Below are 15,089 nucleotides of genomic sequence, written 5' to 3'. Positions count from 1 at the left end.
TCTTCAGTTATGCACGAGTAAGAATATGTGCATAGGATTTCTATGGGAAGACTCCTTAATGATACAGAAATACTGTATAGCCAGTTCTTGTGCTTTTATGAAGTGTCTTGCAACGAAGAAGTTAGAAAAAAATAAAATTGAGAAGACCAGAAAAATCCAGGCAGAGGAAAGATAAAAAGCTCTGCACATCTTAGATTATGAAAGATTAGAAGATATATACATTAAAAATATATAAATAATATTTTTCTTGGAGAAAGATAATATAATGCCTTACAAGGACCAGGATCATACTTGTATTTACTTTGTACAGAGCAGAATTGGGGTGGAAGAGGGTGCAGGCAGGTGGGGTGTGTTGCAGAAATCTTCAGTAATTTTTGTATGACTCTGCTGTGCCTGCGTTATATAGGTCACACCAAACTGAACCAGTAAGACTTGATGAAAGTCTACAGCATAATCTAACTACTTTATATATGCTCTTTCCAGAATACAGATGTAAAACTGGACTTCTTATCTCACTTTCTTGCCAATGTCACTGGCACCAGGCGCCACGTATGCACAGACTTTTTAAAGCTAATAACCATTAATTGTGCCTCACCTTTTTATAGAATCATAGGATCACAGATTGGCCTAGATTGAAAAGGACCTTAAAGATCATCTAGTTCCAACCCTCTGATCTTCCCATTTTTTTCCTTTACCAGTGTGCATTAGAAACATAATGAATTTAACTCTATTTTAGTAGCTCTACACACCTACAATATCAGCATATGTACAGATAGGTTTGAAATGTGACTCTTTACGTGAGGTCATCCCCACCAAAATGCTAGAGTAATATTGTAGTGCATCATCAGATATATCTTTTTCTTCTTAACAATCTACACCGGCACCTTCATCCTTTTCCACATATTTTATGCTAATTATTTAAATTTCTGTTGCTAAGGTCATGACTGCCACTGGAATAGCAAAGAACAGCCAAGGTGGCCATGAAATTTGACTGATGAAAGAAGTTAACAGGGCAAAATTTGGTTTCAGCTTAATTACTTTAAAATAATTTCCTATCCTCTTCTGGAATATAAATTAAAAAACACCTGTAAGAGTAAGAAGAGAATGCTCATGGTGCTCTAATTAAGAAGTACAGTGTCAAAAACAGAGGAACTGAACATTCTTTCGTCAGAGGAGCCTGGGCACAGGAAAACTGAGCCAGGTACAAATTTACATTCCCCAAAGACATGTAAAATCATCTGTATGATGCAACTAAATTCTGTGAGTGTGCAATACATTTTCAGATAGCAACATCTTGGTAAACATGTCCGCCGTACTATTCCAAAGAATTCATTTTCTGAATCTTTTCTTCCCTTCACCTTCCCAAATTTTTCACCTTGGGATGTGACTACAGTGTGACTATAAATATTCACCCACATACTAATATTCTTGCACTTAAAAGCTACATTTTTAAGTTAAATGTTTCTTATTAGGCCACCAGCATTCAAGATAAAAAGCTGAAATTGCAAATGGAATCTTTATGCTGGTCTCATGAGAATGTGCACTATTTTATACTCCTCTTTGACTGAACCACTACTTCCCAAATGACAAATAGTCAGTTATAGCAAAAGCATGCTAAGATAATCCTAACATGGAAGGTTGTCAATAAAAGGGGAAAACAAACAGATCATAATTGGAGGAATACAGATACAGAGAAACCAAACTCTCTGTGTGTGATTTTTCCTCTCTTACTTGAGTAACTATTTCTATTCGGTATGTATCCGTCACTTTGGGTGTATCTGTATTGCAGAGTAAAGTAACAAAAAACCTTAACCTTAAGAAACCTCCTTTTTCTTGAAGGCTGGCCTCTCCAGATATATTTTCAAGTGTGTCCTTTTAGAACACATTTTCTTTTGTTAGCACTGCTCTCCCTTCACAAGAAACATGCAATTTTTTTTTCTCTAAGCTCTTCTCTCAGCTCTTCTTGAAAAAAAATCTCATATGTGTATGGTATAAAGCAAAATGATCTTAAGGAGTCATACGTGTCTGATGGTTTTGAGGGAAGTAACTCCAGTTCTTGGGCTTCTAAAACAGCAGAACTGCTTTTTAGAACCTAAACTCTAATTCATGCAAAAGTAAGTATGTAAAGAAATTATGCCGTCACAGTAAAGATATTCTTGAATGTGTATGTCAAGCATAATAATTATTTTCTTTCCCAAGACTGAAGAAAAATAGCTTTGAGAGGTGCAGTGATTTCATTAGTGACACTGCTAATTAACTCTGAAACTCACCAGTGATATTTAAATATTAACATTCCTATCTATTTTACTGGTACTCTTTTTGCCAGATACATCCAATCCATCTGTGAAATTCCAGTCTTAGGTTTACTTCTGCCAAACACAATACTATTTCTCTCTAACTCCAATTCCCAAGACTTATCTTTCCCTATATAACACTTCCAATGTTCATTTCTGCTGTAAACATATGGGAAAAAAATGTACTAAGTGTGTTGAAAGATGAAAAGAGAAAATACAAAATTCATTTTTGTAAACAATTGAACAAATGGCACAGGTTCTAAGTACAGTTGATATGGGGACGTTAATTAAAAGAGTAATTTTAAAAATGCCTATTTTAAGCCATCCTGATGTGGAATTTCCAGCTGGGTTTGAGCAACACAAAACATGAAATAATTATCTTCCATTTAAGATTCAAATTGTAGAAGCCATCTATTAACTAGTCCTTTAAACACCTCTGAAACATATTTATGGCAGACACCTGTTTGTGTCTTTCTTGACAAAACCCTTCAATATTTCTCAGGGGACCTGGTTACTTTTCAACCCATTTTGCTGTGCCTGGGTATTCTTTTAGAACTCCTCGTGTCTTCCTCCTCAAATCTGCCAGACTCACCTGACACTGCTCTATGTTATTTTTTCTGTTTCATGTACTGCGTTCTTCTCTTAGCTAATAGCAATATCAATCTTAAACACAGGACACCTTGTAAAAATGAAGGAGATTGTTAAAATCTTAGAACCACTGGACTGCCATTCAGACCCTATTGTAAACTCAGTGAATAATCATGAGTCCAAAGGAAAGCTGGACTACTCGTAAGCTTTTGGCTGTAAAGAATCCTCTAACTTGAGATAAATATTTTGGGGAATTGTTGATGGACTTGATGCTTGATTGGGCCTTTCTTGCTCTGCAAGAAAGCAAAAAATCAGAAAGCATGGAGAGAAGGCATCAAGGGAGGGAGAGAAAAAAGCAGCATGACAATTGTCATAAAGTAAAGAAAATAAAGTTTCATGTGAACAGTTGCACAGAGTAAATAAGTAAGGACTTAACTCCTTCAGTGCATTTTTTTACCTCTTCTTCATTAAGCCAGTAATAACTCACGTTCCTAAAAATGTTATTATCAAAAAAAGAGATTTTTTTTATTATTGTATACTTATTGATGTTTTTCTTCTAGGAGCCATTTCTCTTTCTCACTCTATGTTCTTTCTCTTTCAAATATATTTCTCTCAGTCTTCAGCTACAGAATTCTATTTTCTGTACCTATTTGTCTTGACCACTTCTCCCACCTTCAAGACGAGATACCTGCTCTACTTGTTGAAATGGGTGTTGTCTCTACAAAGACCAAAATAACTGAAAGCCTGACAAACGCCTCACAGAGACTTTACCCTCAAAATAGCTACCTGAGACAGAGAAATCACATTGCAGATGAGGAAATGATGCTTGGGTTAGACTAACTTGATTCATAACTCCCTGAGTAAGCACCAGAGTAACCTAACCTGAGTTTCCTCTGCTTTGTGCAGAGTTGGACATGACTTATAAAGGTCTAATTGGAACTAAATTATTCTACGATATTATGGTTCAATGAATTAGACATTCAATTTAGAACTGCCTTTAAAAAAAATTTAAAATTTACACTTTCAGATTTTCTTCCTCTCTGACTTCACTGTCTCTTTGTCAAAAACCCCAGCCACAAGTGGACCAAAATATTCTGAAATATTACTGATTTTTATGACTCTAAGCATTTTTGTTGTGATTCTACAACTATGTGTGAGGTTTTACACTGTTATTTCTTGTTATCTTTACTTAGGTTCTTTATAAAGCCATTAACGGAGCTGCAAGACAACATAGTAAACTGCACTGACAGTGTAAGTCAGTTCTACTTCCTGACAGGATAACCTTATACGTACAGTGAACCTTGGGTACATAGATACCTGAACACAGGCAATATGAGTGTAATCCTGACAGGAATATATATTCAATGTAATAATCCCTCCTATGCTGTTAAACTCACTCATTGCCTTCACATCCTGTAGGACCTTTCAAATAGTCAAACAGAATTCATATGGACACATCTATGAAAATCTCATTCCACTAGTAAAAGGCAAGGCATCTAGAAAATCTTTTCCAAACCACAACTAAATATAAGTGTGAAATACATGATATCTACCTTAACTCTTTGTGTTTTGTTATATCTTGTAATGAAGCTCTCTTTTTTAAAAGTTCCAGCTGGTACTATCTGCAGCTAAGCAACACAAAGCACAGAAAGGACGACATGTAATATTTTGATTTTTTTTTTAAATTTATCACACGACTTTCTATTCATAATTGGTAAACAGAACAGTGAAAGATTTTTGCCTTGTGTTCAAAGCTGGACATGTGAATGCATCATGCCTATGTCAGATTCTGGTATTTTTTCATTGCAAAGCTGTGACTATAGTCATCCATAAAAGATACATTCTAGAGTCTAAGAAACTCTGATGGTATATGGGCTAACTGGTAACTCAGGAGAGAGAGAGATCTCTTCCTGCCTTTTTTAAAAGGCTAAAAGTTTCAAAACTAAAACTTTCAATTTCAGTTTTTCAATTTTGCTTCCCTGCAACAGCTTACTGCTTATTAATTACTGCTGGTAACTGCCATAAGCAAGAATATAAAAATCATATGGGTATTTGATAAAGATAAAAATCTGTAAGATGCTTATAAAGTACATGACTTGAATCATTCAAGCACTTCAACAAACACTTCCCATTTCTTTCCTATTTCATTATTCTGCTTTCTTCTTTTACTTGTTTACTTACCCTTTCATCTTTGTTGCTTTTTTTGTCTTTTCTTTAATCTCTATCATAATTCCATACACACATAAGTACAAACAGTGCTCTGTATGGAGATTTAAATTCTTTTTTATTTTCTTTTTCCTTCTTACATGTCTCATGAGGCTCTGACCCTACTCTTGTATGTTTCTGCCCGCAGCTTACTCATAAATATTCAAAGTCCTTTCCCACCATTGCTGGCACTTCTTCACTCACACAAGCATTCCTGAATGATATTTTTCACTTCAAATATCTTCTCCGTCCTCCATATGCCTTGTCTCTCCCTTGGCGCTCCTATTCATACATTGTTCTCTTTCCTTACCAATCTCTCTCTACCTGTGTGATCTTTCTCTCTCTTCCTCAAACACACTTAAGAAACATTCAGGTGCCTTTGTTGTCCACTATTCTACTCAAACCATTGTTTTCCTTCTTCTTTCTTCCAATGGATACAGTGTAAAGGAAGGAGGTAGCTGTATTTATGGCCCTGTGCTTTTCACAATAAATAGCCACAGCAGTCCTGGCAGGGCAGACAAATGAAATTCCAGTTACAGTAACTTACCTATTTTCATTTCCGTTTCCATTTCTGGATATTGCACTAATGGCAGACTATACAAAATAGACTGGCAAACATAAAGCTAGTGTTCACTGAGGGCACAGACACAGTCCGTTTGGGAAAGATGAAAAACAATAGGGACAGTATAAAGTTAGTGTTTCCTTCATTGCAGTTACGATGATGAATTCACAGTAATAAAAGGAAAGAAATTACTGAATTACTTTTGCTAGAAGTAAAAAAGTTTACTGGATCTCATAATACAATCCACTTCCCTAAGAATAGAGAGGTTAACTACAATAATCCTGCCTATCAAACCTACATATGGCAGAGATTCCACACTTCCACTAGGTAGGTATCTTGTTCCAAATGCAAATTTGGAACATTATAGTTCCAGTATAAATAAACATATATATATATCAGTATATAAACTGTAACATTTTAGAAAATTTTGTCCAACGTTGCATCTGAACTTTATAAAGTTTATGAGTTTAATAATTTAGATGACGTTTTTTCCCAGAAAGGATGAAATATTTGTGTCCTTTTAACAGCAACACTTATCACATAAAGAGACCATTTATTTCTATCTTCTTAGACTAGTGTTCTTTCAACTTCTACACCCATGTCTAACTTTCTACATGTTCTAGTATTTTGTAATTTTCCTCTGGACTGTCTTCAGTTTGAGTCCAAACACAGTTGGCTTCATCAATCCCTTGCAGAAAAATTATTTGTCCTGTCAGATGTACTGCACACCTATTAATACACTCCACAGTGAGGCTGTCTTTTTTCTTTAATGGTAGCACATTGCTGACTCATATTTACATTACAGCCCCCACGTTATTTTATCAAGTGCTGTTATTTTACCAGTATCCTTTTGATTTTACTTTTTAATTTTTCTTCCCAAATATAATTTGCATGAGTCAGTATTGCATTTTCTCCTGCTTTTTCCAAGATATTTCTTTAACTTGTGCTTAATTGTTCATTTCTTTAATTTGACTTCCTGTATTTGTCACTGAAGTGCCAACAGGTCCTTTTAGCTTGCTGACAACTCTGCATTTCATAATTTCACCATTCACATCACTAACGATCAGAAGAACAGAAAGTGCCTTTAGATCAAGCATTTAACATGAAAAAAGTATATCACATAAGGAATTCTGCTTAAACAGGATTACTTTTGGTTAGGCAGATCAGGACTTCTTCAGATAACTGCCTTACTCTTAAGATACCAAATGGTGGACAACATAATACACTCCTACATTCTGCTACTAGGTGCTGTCAAAATTGTATACATCTAGTCTGCATGTGTTTTAATTTCACCCATTGGCCTCAACTATCAGAGTATGGAAATTTCACGTCTTTTTTTCTTCCAGTTCGTCCCATATAATTATCACGTATCTTTGGATGTTTTTTGATACCCAAACAAGTAAAAGATACGATTTTTTTTTTTTTTTTTTGTCAGTAAGCTCGGCGTTTTGGGGTTTTTTTCCCCTCCCTTCCCCCCCCCCCCCCCCCCGCCCCCCCAAGATGCATTATTGCAGTACCATGTCCACTGATGTTAGGGATCATCTCACCTTCCTTTCACTGGATGACATATCAAAGGGCCGCATAAAAACTCCCGTTTACCATTAAATCATTGCAGGAGTAGTTCATCTGCCGTAATCACAAGGCATTTTGAACACGGCAATATCCAGCACAAAGTTAGTCTGTGCTACAGTATTTCACACGCTGTTTTCCCTTAAGTGCGTGGCCCTATTTTCGGACGCATTGAGCAGGTTTTCACCCACCCAAGCAGCAGCGCGGGCAGGGGAGCGAGGCGTTCCCCGGGCACGGGCACCGCGCGGCCGCGCCAGCGCCGGCGGGAGCCGCGAGTGGCTCGGGGCGCTCGCTCCGCGCCGGGCGCCTCCCGTGAGGAGGGCGGGGAGGCTCCGGCACTCGTGCGGCTCCTGGGGACGGGACCGTGGGGAAAGGCCGCGGGCCGCTCCCGGGCCGCCGCTCCCCAGCAGCCGCCCCCGGAGGCTCCGGGCCGGGGCCCGGCGAGCCCGGCCGTGCAGCGCTGGCGCGGCGGGGCCGCCTGGTGGGGCCGTCGCCTTTAGGCCGCCTACGGGGCGGGTCCATGTAGGTTTCGGCTGAACATTCTGGAGTGGAGGGGAGCGGCGGGGGGCGAGGCGAGGCAGGGCAGGAAGCCGAGCCGAGCCGAGCGGGGCCACGGCAGGGAGCCGAGCAGAGCCGAGCCGGACCGAGGCGAGTCGGGCCACGCCACGGAGCCGGGCCGGGCCGAGCCGAGCCGAGCCAACCCGCCTTCCCCAGGAGGAGGCGGAGGCTGAAGGGGAGGAGGCAGGAGAGGAGGAGGAGAGGCGGAGGAGGTGGAGGAGGCGGGAGCGGAGGGAGGACACGGGGAGGCAGCTGCTGCTGCTGGGCAGAGGAGTCGTGCAGGAGCAGCGACTGCACTTGGACGCCACATTCCCTCTTTACGGGGCTGGTGGTGAGGATGAGCGAGAGCTGACCCTGCCGCGCCGCCGCCTGTGCTGTGAAGTGTCTGCTCCTCCTCCTCCTTCTCTTCCCCCTCCTCCCCGGCTGTGGGTGAACCTGCGCTACGGGCTCTTCACCGACACGGGGGAGGTTGGTTTGTTTGTGCATTTGTTTAAGGCAAAGAGAGAGAAAGAGAGAGATCTTCCACCCGCTGAAGCACAGTTCACTATGATCGTACTCGCATCCAGCACTGGAAGCCGGTTGGATTTCGTGTCTCAGTCCAGGGTGTTTTTCTTGCAAACCTTCATTTGGATTTTATGTGCTACAGTGTGCAAAGCGGAGCAGTATTTCAATGTGGAGGTAAGATCAGCCGGATGCGTGTGCGAGCGTGTGTGCTTCCCCCTCTCCCTTTCCTCCGTTCCCGTTTTTTATGTCCCTCAAATCAAATCAAATAGCCAGCCAGCCATGTCTTCCAGCAGCCAGGGCATACGTCTGTGTAGGCATTTCTTCCAGCAGCCGGTAGCTAGCTCCCCTCCCCGCGCTGCCCCGCCTGATGGATGCGTTTCAGCCGGAGATCCCGTTATCCCGACAGCTCGATGCCTAGCGCTGGAGCGCAGCCCGTGCCTCCCGCTGCCCTCGCCCGCGGGAGACGGGAAACCCTCACCCGGGCACGGAGGAAACCTGGGGCGCAGTATGTACATGCAGCTCGGGAAAGGTTCGCTGGATGTCTTGGACTTAAGATACCACTGTATTGCTGGGTTTCCCCAGCCTTGTTTGGTTTTTTTTTGTTTTTTTTTTTTTTTTTTTTTTTTCAAAGAAGAATGAATGGAAGAGCATTATGGGGACAGGAGGAAGGAAACTTGAGATTTTTGGCACGTTTCTTTGTGGTAGAGTGTCTGAAAAAAAAAAAGATCTTTTTCCCATGTAGACGTAAGAAAAAGAGTTGCCACTAGAAATAGTGAAACAAACGGCATAAAGGTGCAACTACAGCTCGGAAGTTAGGGGGTGTGGAGGACAAGGAAACAGTATTTTTCCGAGAGAAAATGAAGATTAAAATGTGGGGATACCAAGGTGAGGCAAACCCTAGGAGTTTACACTGACAGTTCAGTGAACATCCATTTCCAGTCACCTTTATCTAGACTCCCAGTTTTCCCATTAGGAGTTTTTACATAGTGCTTCCACTTAACTAATGTTCCTTTACTGACTTTGATCATCTTTGCATATATTCTTTCCTCCTTTTTCTCAATACTGTCCCTCCATTTGTTCTGCTGTGATCCCTTACTATACTGCAATGTGATGTGTCTATTTTCCTTCTTTTCCTTGGCTGTTCAACTTCTTGATTTTTCTTGTTATGTCTCTGTAATTTATATGTGCTCTTTCAGCTTCTTATACATAATTCTGGTTTTCTGTTAGATCGCTCGGTACCTTCACTTTCTTCTGTCCTGCTAACCTCACTCAAAACTTTCTGCTGCACCCGTTCACCAGCCTTTTTTGGTTTTAGTCTCTTTAGTCTCCTGGGTTCCCATAATTCTTTCTCTCAGAAAAATAACGTCTGTGTCCCTGTCTCACACATATGCACACTTGCTTGTTTTGTATGAGCTCTTGTTCTCACTAAGTGACACACATTCTTGCTCCTTTCTCTGACAAGATTGCTCATGCAGATCCTCCTCCATTCCTAGACTGTCTCCCTTTTTGTCTAAAGTTCTTACCTGTATGTTTTCTCTCTCTGTCTCATGCAAGATCACATCAAATGTATAAAGAACCCACATTTTCTTTCTCCGTGTCTGTTTTCATCCTACTCTTTCCTTCTCTACAGGCAGTTTCCTTTGCAATTCTCTCAGCTTAATAACATTCATCCATTGCTTCTTTCTTTGACTTCCATCTCTCCAGAAAGTATTGTCTTTTTACTCCATCATTAAAATCTCTCCTGATTATAAATCCGACTCTTTTTTCTCTGTCGTCTGTGGTCTAGTCACTCATTTAATCCTTATCACAAATTCACATCTCAGCTTCTGTTTGATTGCAAGCCCTTTGGAGCAGGACTCATCTTCTCACGTCTATTTATCTGGTGTGTACCATGCTCAAGTCTGGAGTAAAATTGTGAGACTTCTGCTATATGAATATTAAAGCTGCATATTTCAGAGCACACACTGAAGTTTTATCCTGCTCATGTCCTCAGCTGCCTTCTTTACTGATGAGAAGGGGAAGGAGTGTGGAAGAGAGGAAGTTGCTCTCTGTATCCTTGCAGGCTTCACAGGCTGGCCCCCTGCAGAGTATAGGGATGAAATTCCAGCGACAGAACTTTCTCCTCCCACAGCAGTCTGCTTTGCTGGCATCTGGCTCTGCTGGAGAGACGGGCGGCAGATGGAGCTAGTGTGGGAGGAGAAAAAGATTGGTTTAGTCAAGTGGAATATGAACAGGAGGCCAGCTCCAGTCAGGAGGAGGTTTTCTGAGGAAAGAAGGGAAACACTTTCATTTTTGCCACCTCTTCCATATGGGAAACAGCACTTTTTGAGGGTAAAGGCAATATCAGGAGTAAGAAACACTGTTGGATAGAATGAAGTGGCATGTGTGTGTGATGAGGGCACATATTTCTCCTCTTTGAAATATGCCATCTCCTGCTCTTCTTTCCAGCCCTTCTGAAAACAAAGAGTGTTGTCATATGCCAACGCTTCCAGTCTCTTCATATTTAAGTCTTTGAGCAACACATTGCTGGGAGCCAGAAGAGTGTTCCAGGGGATTGCTGTATTATATGAGAGTTGTCCTAATATGGGGCTTTTCCCTAGGTCACTGCCTTTGACCACTGCTAGTGACATGGTCCTGGCCTAAATGAACCTCAGATTTGCCCCAGAACAGCCATTGCCGTGTTCACGTTGTTTGGATAGTGCCGAACATTCCATTTTCTTTTTGCTGGGAACAGCAAAGGCTAAAACCATAGGAAATTTGAGGCAAAGGACTTGGCAACAGTAAGTATGTATTGTGCTGTACAATTCTGCATGTCAGCACAAGTGCATAAAGCAATTGTACTTCATAGTAAATTGTGAAAATGTAACAGATTTTTTTATGACAATGAGAATAAGTATGCAAAGTAGGCTTCAGGAAAGAAGTGGTGTACATATAGTTGAATAAAACGTCACTGAAAAAAGTGCTTAGGATGGTTGGAACGCAGATTTACTTTTCATTCTTTCTTGTCTTTAAGTAAAGTATAGATAATACCTGTTGATCATTATAAAATGTGGAGATGATTTATTTCCTCTTGTTCTGTCTTGTTTGATCCAGTTTCCTGACTGATAAGTAAAATCTGTGCAGTCTTGTTGAATTTTTTGGTTTGTTTGTTTCAGTGCTGTGAGCCAGGGCAAGTCTTAAGAGATATTACTGTAGCTCAAAGACATTAAATAATAATGTTTCCTTTTAAAAGTTAGAACACAAAACTGAAGTTTACAAGCTTGTATCAACATTTCTGTTCCTTGTAATTTAGTTGTCTCTCTGTAAAATTTCTTTTAGCCAAACAGGTGCATGGAGGAATTCCTCAAACTTCCAATGATAGCTGAATTCAGCTGTCTATCCTGAAATGTATGCAGTATTTCATGTAATAGACACAGCAGAGTAGGATTCGGATCATGGAGTATGGTACCCGAGAGGGTCATGCTTGCACTCTATACTGGTGAGAGCTTTGTGCTAAAGCTTCATGAGAGATGATTGTAAATGATAGGTTAAGAAATTATGATGAAGGGCAGGAATCACATAGTTGTATGTGAAGGAAGCTTTTAGCATTAGTGTTCGAAGTTCATTGATTACCAGTAGCATTTTTGTGAGACTTTGTTTCTGACACCATGAGAAAAACTAAGGACTACACTGTTAGCTCTCTCTTTTACAGCTGAACTATTGGTCCAAAACAGTAACCTCTTGTAGTATATTAGTGAAAGACTATGTCATCAATGTAGAGTTTTGCTGCTATTTTCAGCTATTTCAGTTTACCAGCAGGGGAAGATGTCTACCAGTGAGATAGTGAATGGAATAACAGTTATTAAAAGAGCATTCCAAATATAAAACTGAGTCAAATACATAGAAGATAATTGTTACTAAAAAATGATAGAGCAATGAACTACCTTCTTCCCCCTACTGGGCTCCTCACTATAGTATTTGTGTGGATCAAAGATAACTCTTTTGTGTGTTACTGGGAGTGTCTATAGATGGTCTTTCACAAGTACCATCCATCTAGTGTGTATATATATATATATATGCTTTCCTGAACCAAACAATATTGCACTGTTTGAGCTGGTATTGCTCTGCAATTTTATCTCCTAATGTCATCCCTTAGATTTTGTATGGACTTGAATAATAAGTGTGTTTATATTTTATAAAATATTCAATATAAAAAAATGAAAACAAATGTTACCATTTTGTTATGGGAAACATGGTTATTGAAACAAAAGTACCCTGATCAGAAGACAGGATCAGCATGCATCTAGAATACAATTGATCTCCGGAACATAGTACTGCTTACTCTTACTCAGCTGAGTATCTGCCTAAGCCCTGTTGTGGAAAGTGTTTTTCGGCTTGCACCTAGGTTCATTGACTGTATCTGTGATGTGGGAAACACCAGAGAGAAAGCATGCCGCATCATCTCTCTCCTCAAGCTGGCACTTATGCTCTGTTTTCCTCCTTCTAATGCTAAATGTATAGACTTGTATCCCTAGGGGAGATCTTAAAATGACTCTTATTTTAGTGTGAGCAGCTCTTTAAAACAATACAGTCGTCTCCCATTTTCAAAAGTGGGATAGTTAAATTGCATATTGTGGAACAAAACACAGTGGAATCCAAACTTCAGAAAAATAACATCAGTTTCCTCCATAGTAATAAGTTTCCGAGAACCCCATTGTTTTCATTGTTAATAAACTTTACAATTAGCCTCCAGCTCCTGCTAAATGGTAAGGCATGACCTTTTATTCCATAAGCTTTTAGGCTTAAAATCAGACCAATTTCATTCTTCAGCTGGCAACTGAAAAGGAATAAACATTTAGGAGGGAAAAAATCCTCCAATATCACCGTTACACACTTTTGAACTAGTGGGCTTGGTTGTGAGGTTTACAGGCACAACACAGTACTTTTATAATTCATTAAAATGCAAGCTGAAAACTATGGAAAAGCAATTAAGGAGGTTTTGTTATCAATACTGCCATGTGTCCTAACAGGAAATTACAGGTTCTTCTGCATTGTTTTTAGTTGCAGTCAGTATGCATGATTCTCAATTACTTAAATTCTGAATCTCACTCTTGCATAGGATATCAATGAAACGAACTGGACTTTTTTTAGAACAAGGAGTTCAAACTGAAATTCTTAGAAGGATGGAGAGGAGTTACTGACTCAGGTGATGAAGCTGATTAGTGGGTGAAATATTAGTCAAGGAAAATACAGATAAAATGTGGTGTATTTCTTCTTTGCTTATTGATGAAATACAGATACAAAGAAAAGGTCCTGTAAAGGTCTCTAATGAGCAGATATATCTAGATAAGGAAAATAATTGGAAAATTGTGTGTCTGATGGTAGGCAACAGAATTCTATTCTGTCGAAGCAGGCAAATACCTTGAGCTGGTATTTGATCTCATTTGATACGAAGAAATACATGTGTAGACTACTTAGTTGTTAGAGTGTATTTTCTACTGTAAAGTATGAGATTATTTTCCGCTACTAATGTTGCAGGGAAGTTAATGGATTCTGTTGCCTATATTCTTTTCAAAGACAGGTTGGAAGGATGGTGCCTGTTCGTAGGGGTTCACTGCCGACATAATATCTTATATCTTAGGTACAAAAGTTATTTGTTTATTATTGTAGTTCAACTTGTTTTCCTGTTGAAATTTTTTGTGAGTTTAGTGTTTAAGCATCACAGCTATTAGTGAATCTCAATTCTACTAAAGAAAAGAAATAAAATGGTTAAAGAGATTTATGTAATCACTTGATGTAGTGCAAGATAAAGCTACAAAAACATGTATTCCTAATGTCTTCTGACATGAGAGCTTACTAAAATAAATATAAAATTTATTAGCCCACCAGTAAACCGTGAGCAAGCCCAAGCTCTCCCCATTCCATTATTTGGAAGGCATAATGTAAAACTCCTGCAGAACCATTCATTGTTTCTTCAAAGTGGATATACTGTGTTCTTTAACTGATTTAAGATTTATGCTGCTCTTTGTCAGTTTTATTTGAATCCATCTAAAAGGTCAGTGCTTGCTCTAGGCACCTCAGCTCTGCTTATGCACTCAGCAAGACTGTGTTGTAAGAGTTTATAAAGATAGAATGTGGTATTATATAGATTTTTAAAGCATTTCAAACTGCATCTGGTTTTAGTATTTTAAAGTCTGTCTCATCCTTCTACTTTACCAAATGATTATTTTGTGGTGCTAAACACTGGAGGATTTTGTGTTGATACCATTTGAAGATCCTTAAAGAAACAATGTAACTTAAAAGAAAAATTAATTACCCATTAAAATTGCTTAAATCTTCTCAGCTCTGTGTTTCAGATTCCAGTTTATTGTCTAACCTGTTTGCCATCCTCAAACTACATTGTTGACCATAATCTGAAGGAGCAGGTTGAGTCTGTTTAATTTGTTATCTGTGATACATCAGACGACAGATTTGGTTTCATTTTGTATGAGGAAGGCCAGGATTAGTGCTGCAAACATGATTTTAGTTGGCACTGAAATGGATTTGAAAAATAATTATGATTAGAGCTTTATCCTTTAAAGAGAGGTCATGCTATTTGGAACCTTTATTTATTGGTTGCCTGGCAACTGTTCATTCATGTTCCTGCTTGTCCTCATTCATTGTAAGCATCTTTGCTGTACACTAAGAGCAATTAAGTGGCAACACTTTATTTCTGTGATGAATTAAATTTGACATAAATTACAGATAAAGAAAAAAAAAATTCTGTAGTTTTACTTATTAACCAAAACTGTTGATACAGTGTTTCTTTGCTTATTAACATGTGGTTTATA

At 39.3% G+C, this 15,089-nt stretch overlaps 1 protein-coding gene and 1 long non-coding RNA gene across 3 annotated transcripts in view; one reads left to right on the top strand and one right to left on the bottom strand.

The window, feature by feature from the left end:
• Positions 1–7,433, bottom strand: part of LOC125317148 — a 61,163-nt gene extending 53,730 nt beyond the window's left edge. For both annotated transcript variants that reach the window (XR_007199951.1, XR_007199950.1), the window contains exon 1: positions 7,197–7,433. This is a non-coding gene — a long non-coding RNA (uncharacterized LOC125317148). The remainder of the gene's footprint in view (positions 1–7,196) is intronic.
• Positions 7,434–8,010: 577 nt separating this feature from the next.
• Positions 8,011–15,089, top strand: part of MMP16 (matrix metallopeptidase 16) — a 174,632-nt gene continuing 167,553 nt past the window's right edge. The window contains exon 1 of the mRNA XM_048286375.1: positions 8,011–8,454. Coding sequence (XP_048142332.1) covers positions 8,323–8,454 — 132 coding nt within the window. The 5' untranslated portion in view covers positions 8,011–8,322. The remainder of the gene's footprint in view (positions 8,455–15,089) is intronic.

Source organism: Corvus hawaiiensis, chromosome 26, assembly GCF_020740725.1.
Source record: "Corvus hawaiiensis isolate bCorHaw1 chromosome 26, bCorHaw1.pri.cur, whole genome shotgun sequence".
NCBI classification, from domain to species: Eukaryota; Metazoa; Chordata; class Aves; order Passeriformes; family Corvidae; genus Corvus; species Corvus hawaiiensis.
Note: the sequence above shows the minus strand (reverse complement) of the source record. Positions and strands in the feature narration are given on the sequence as shown.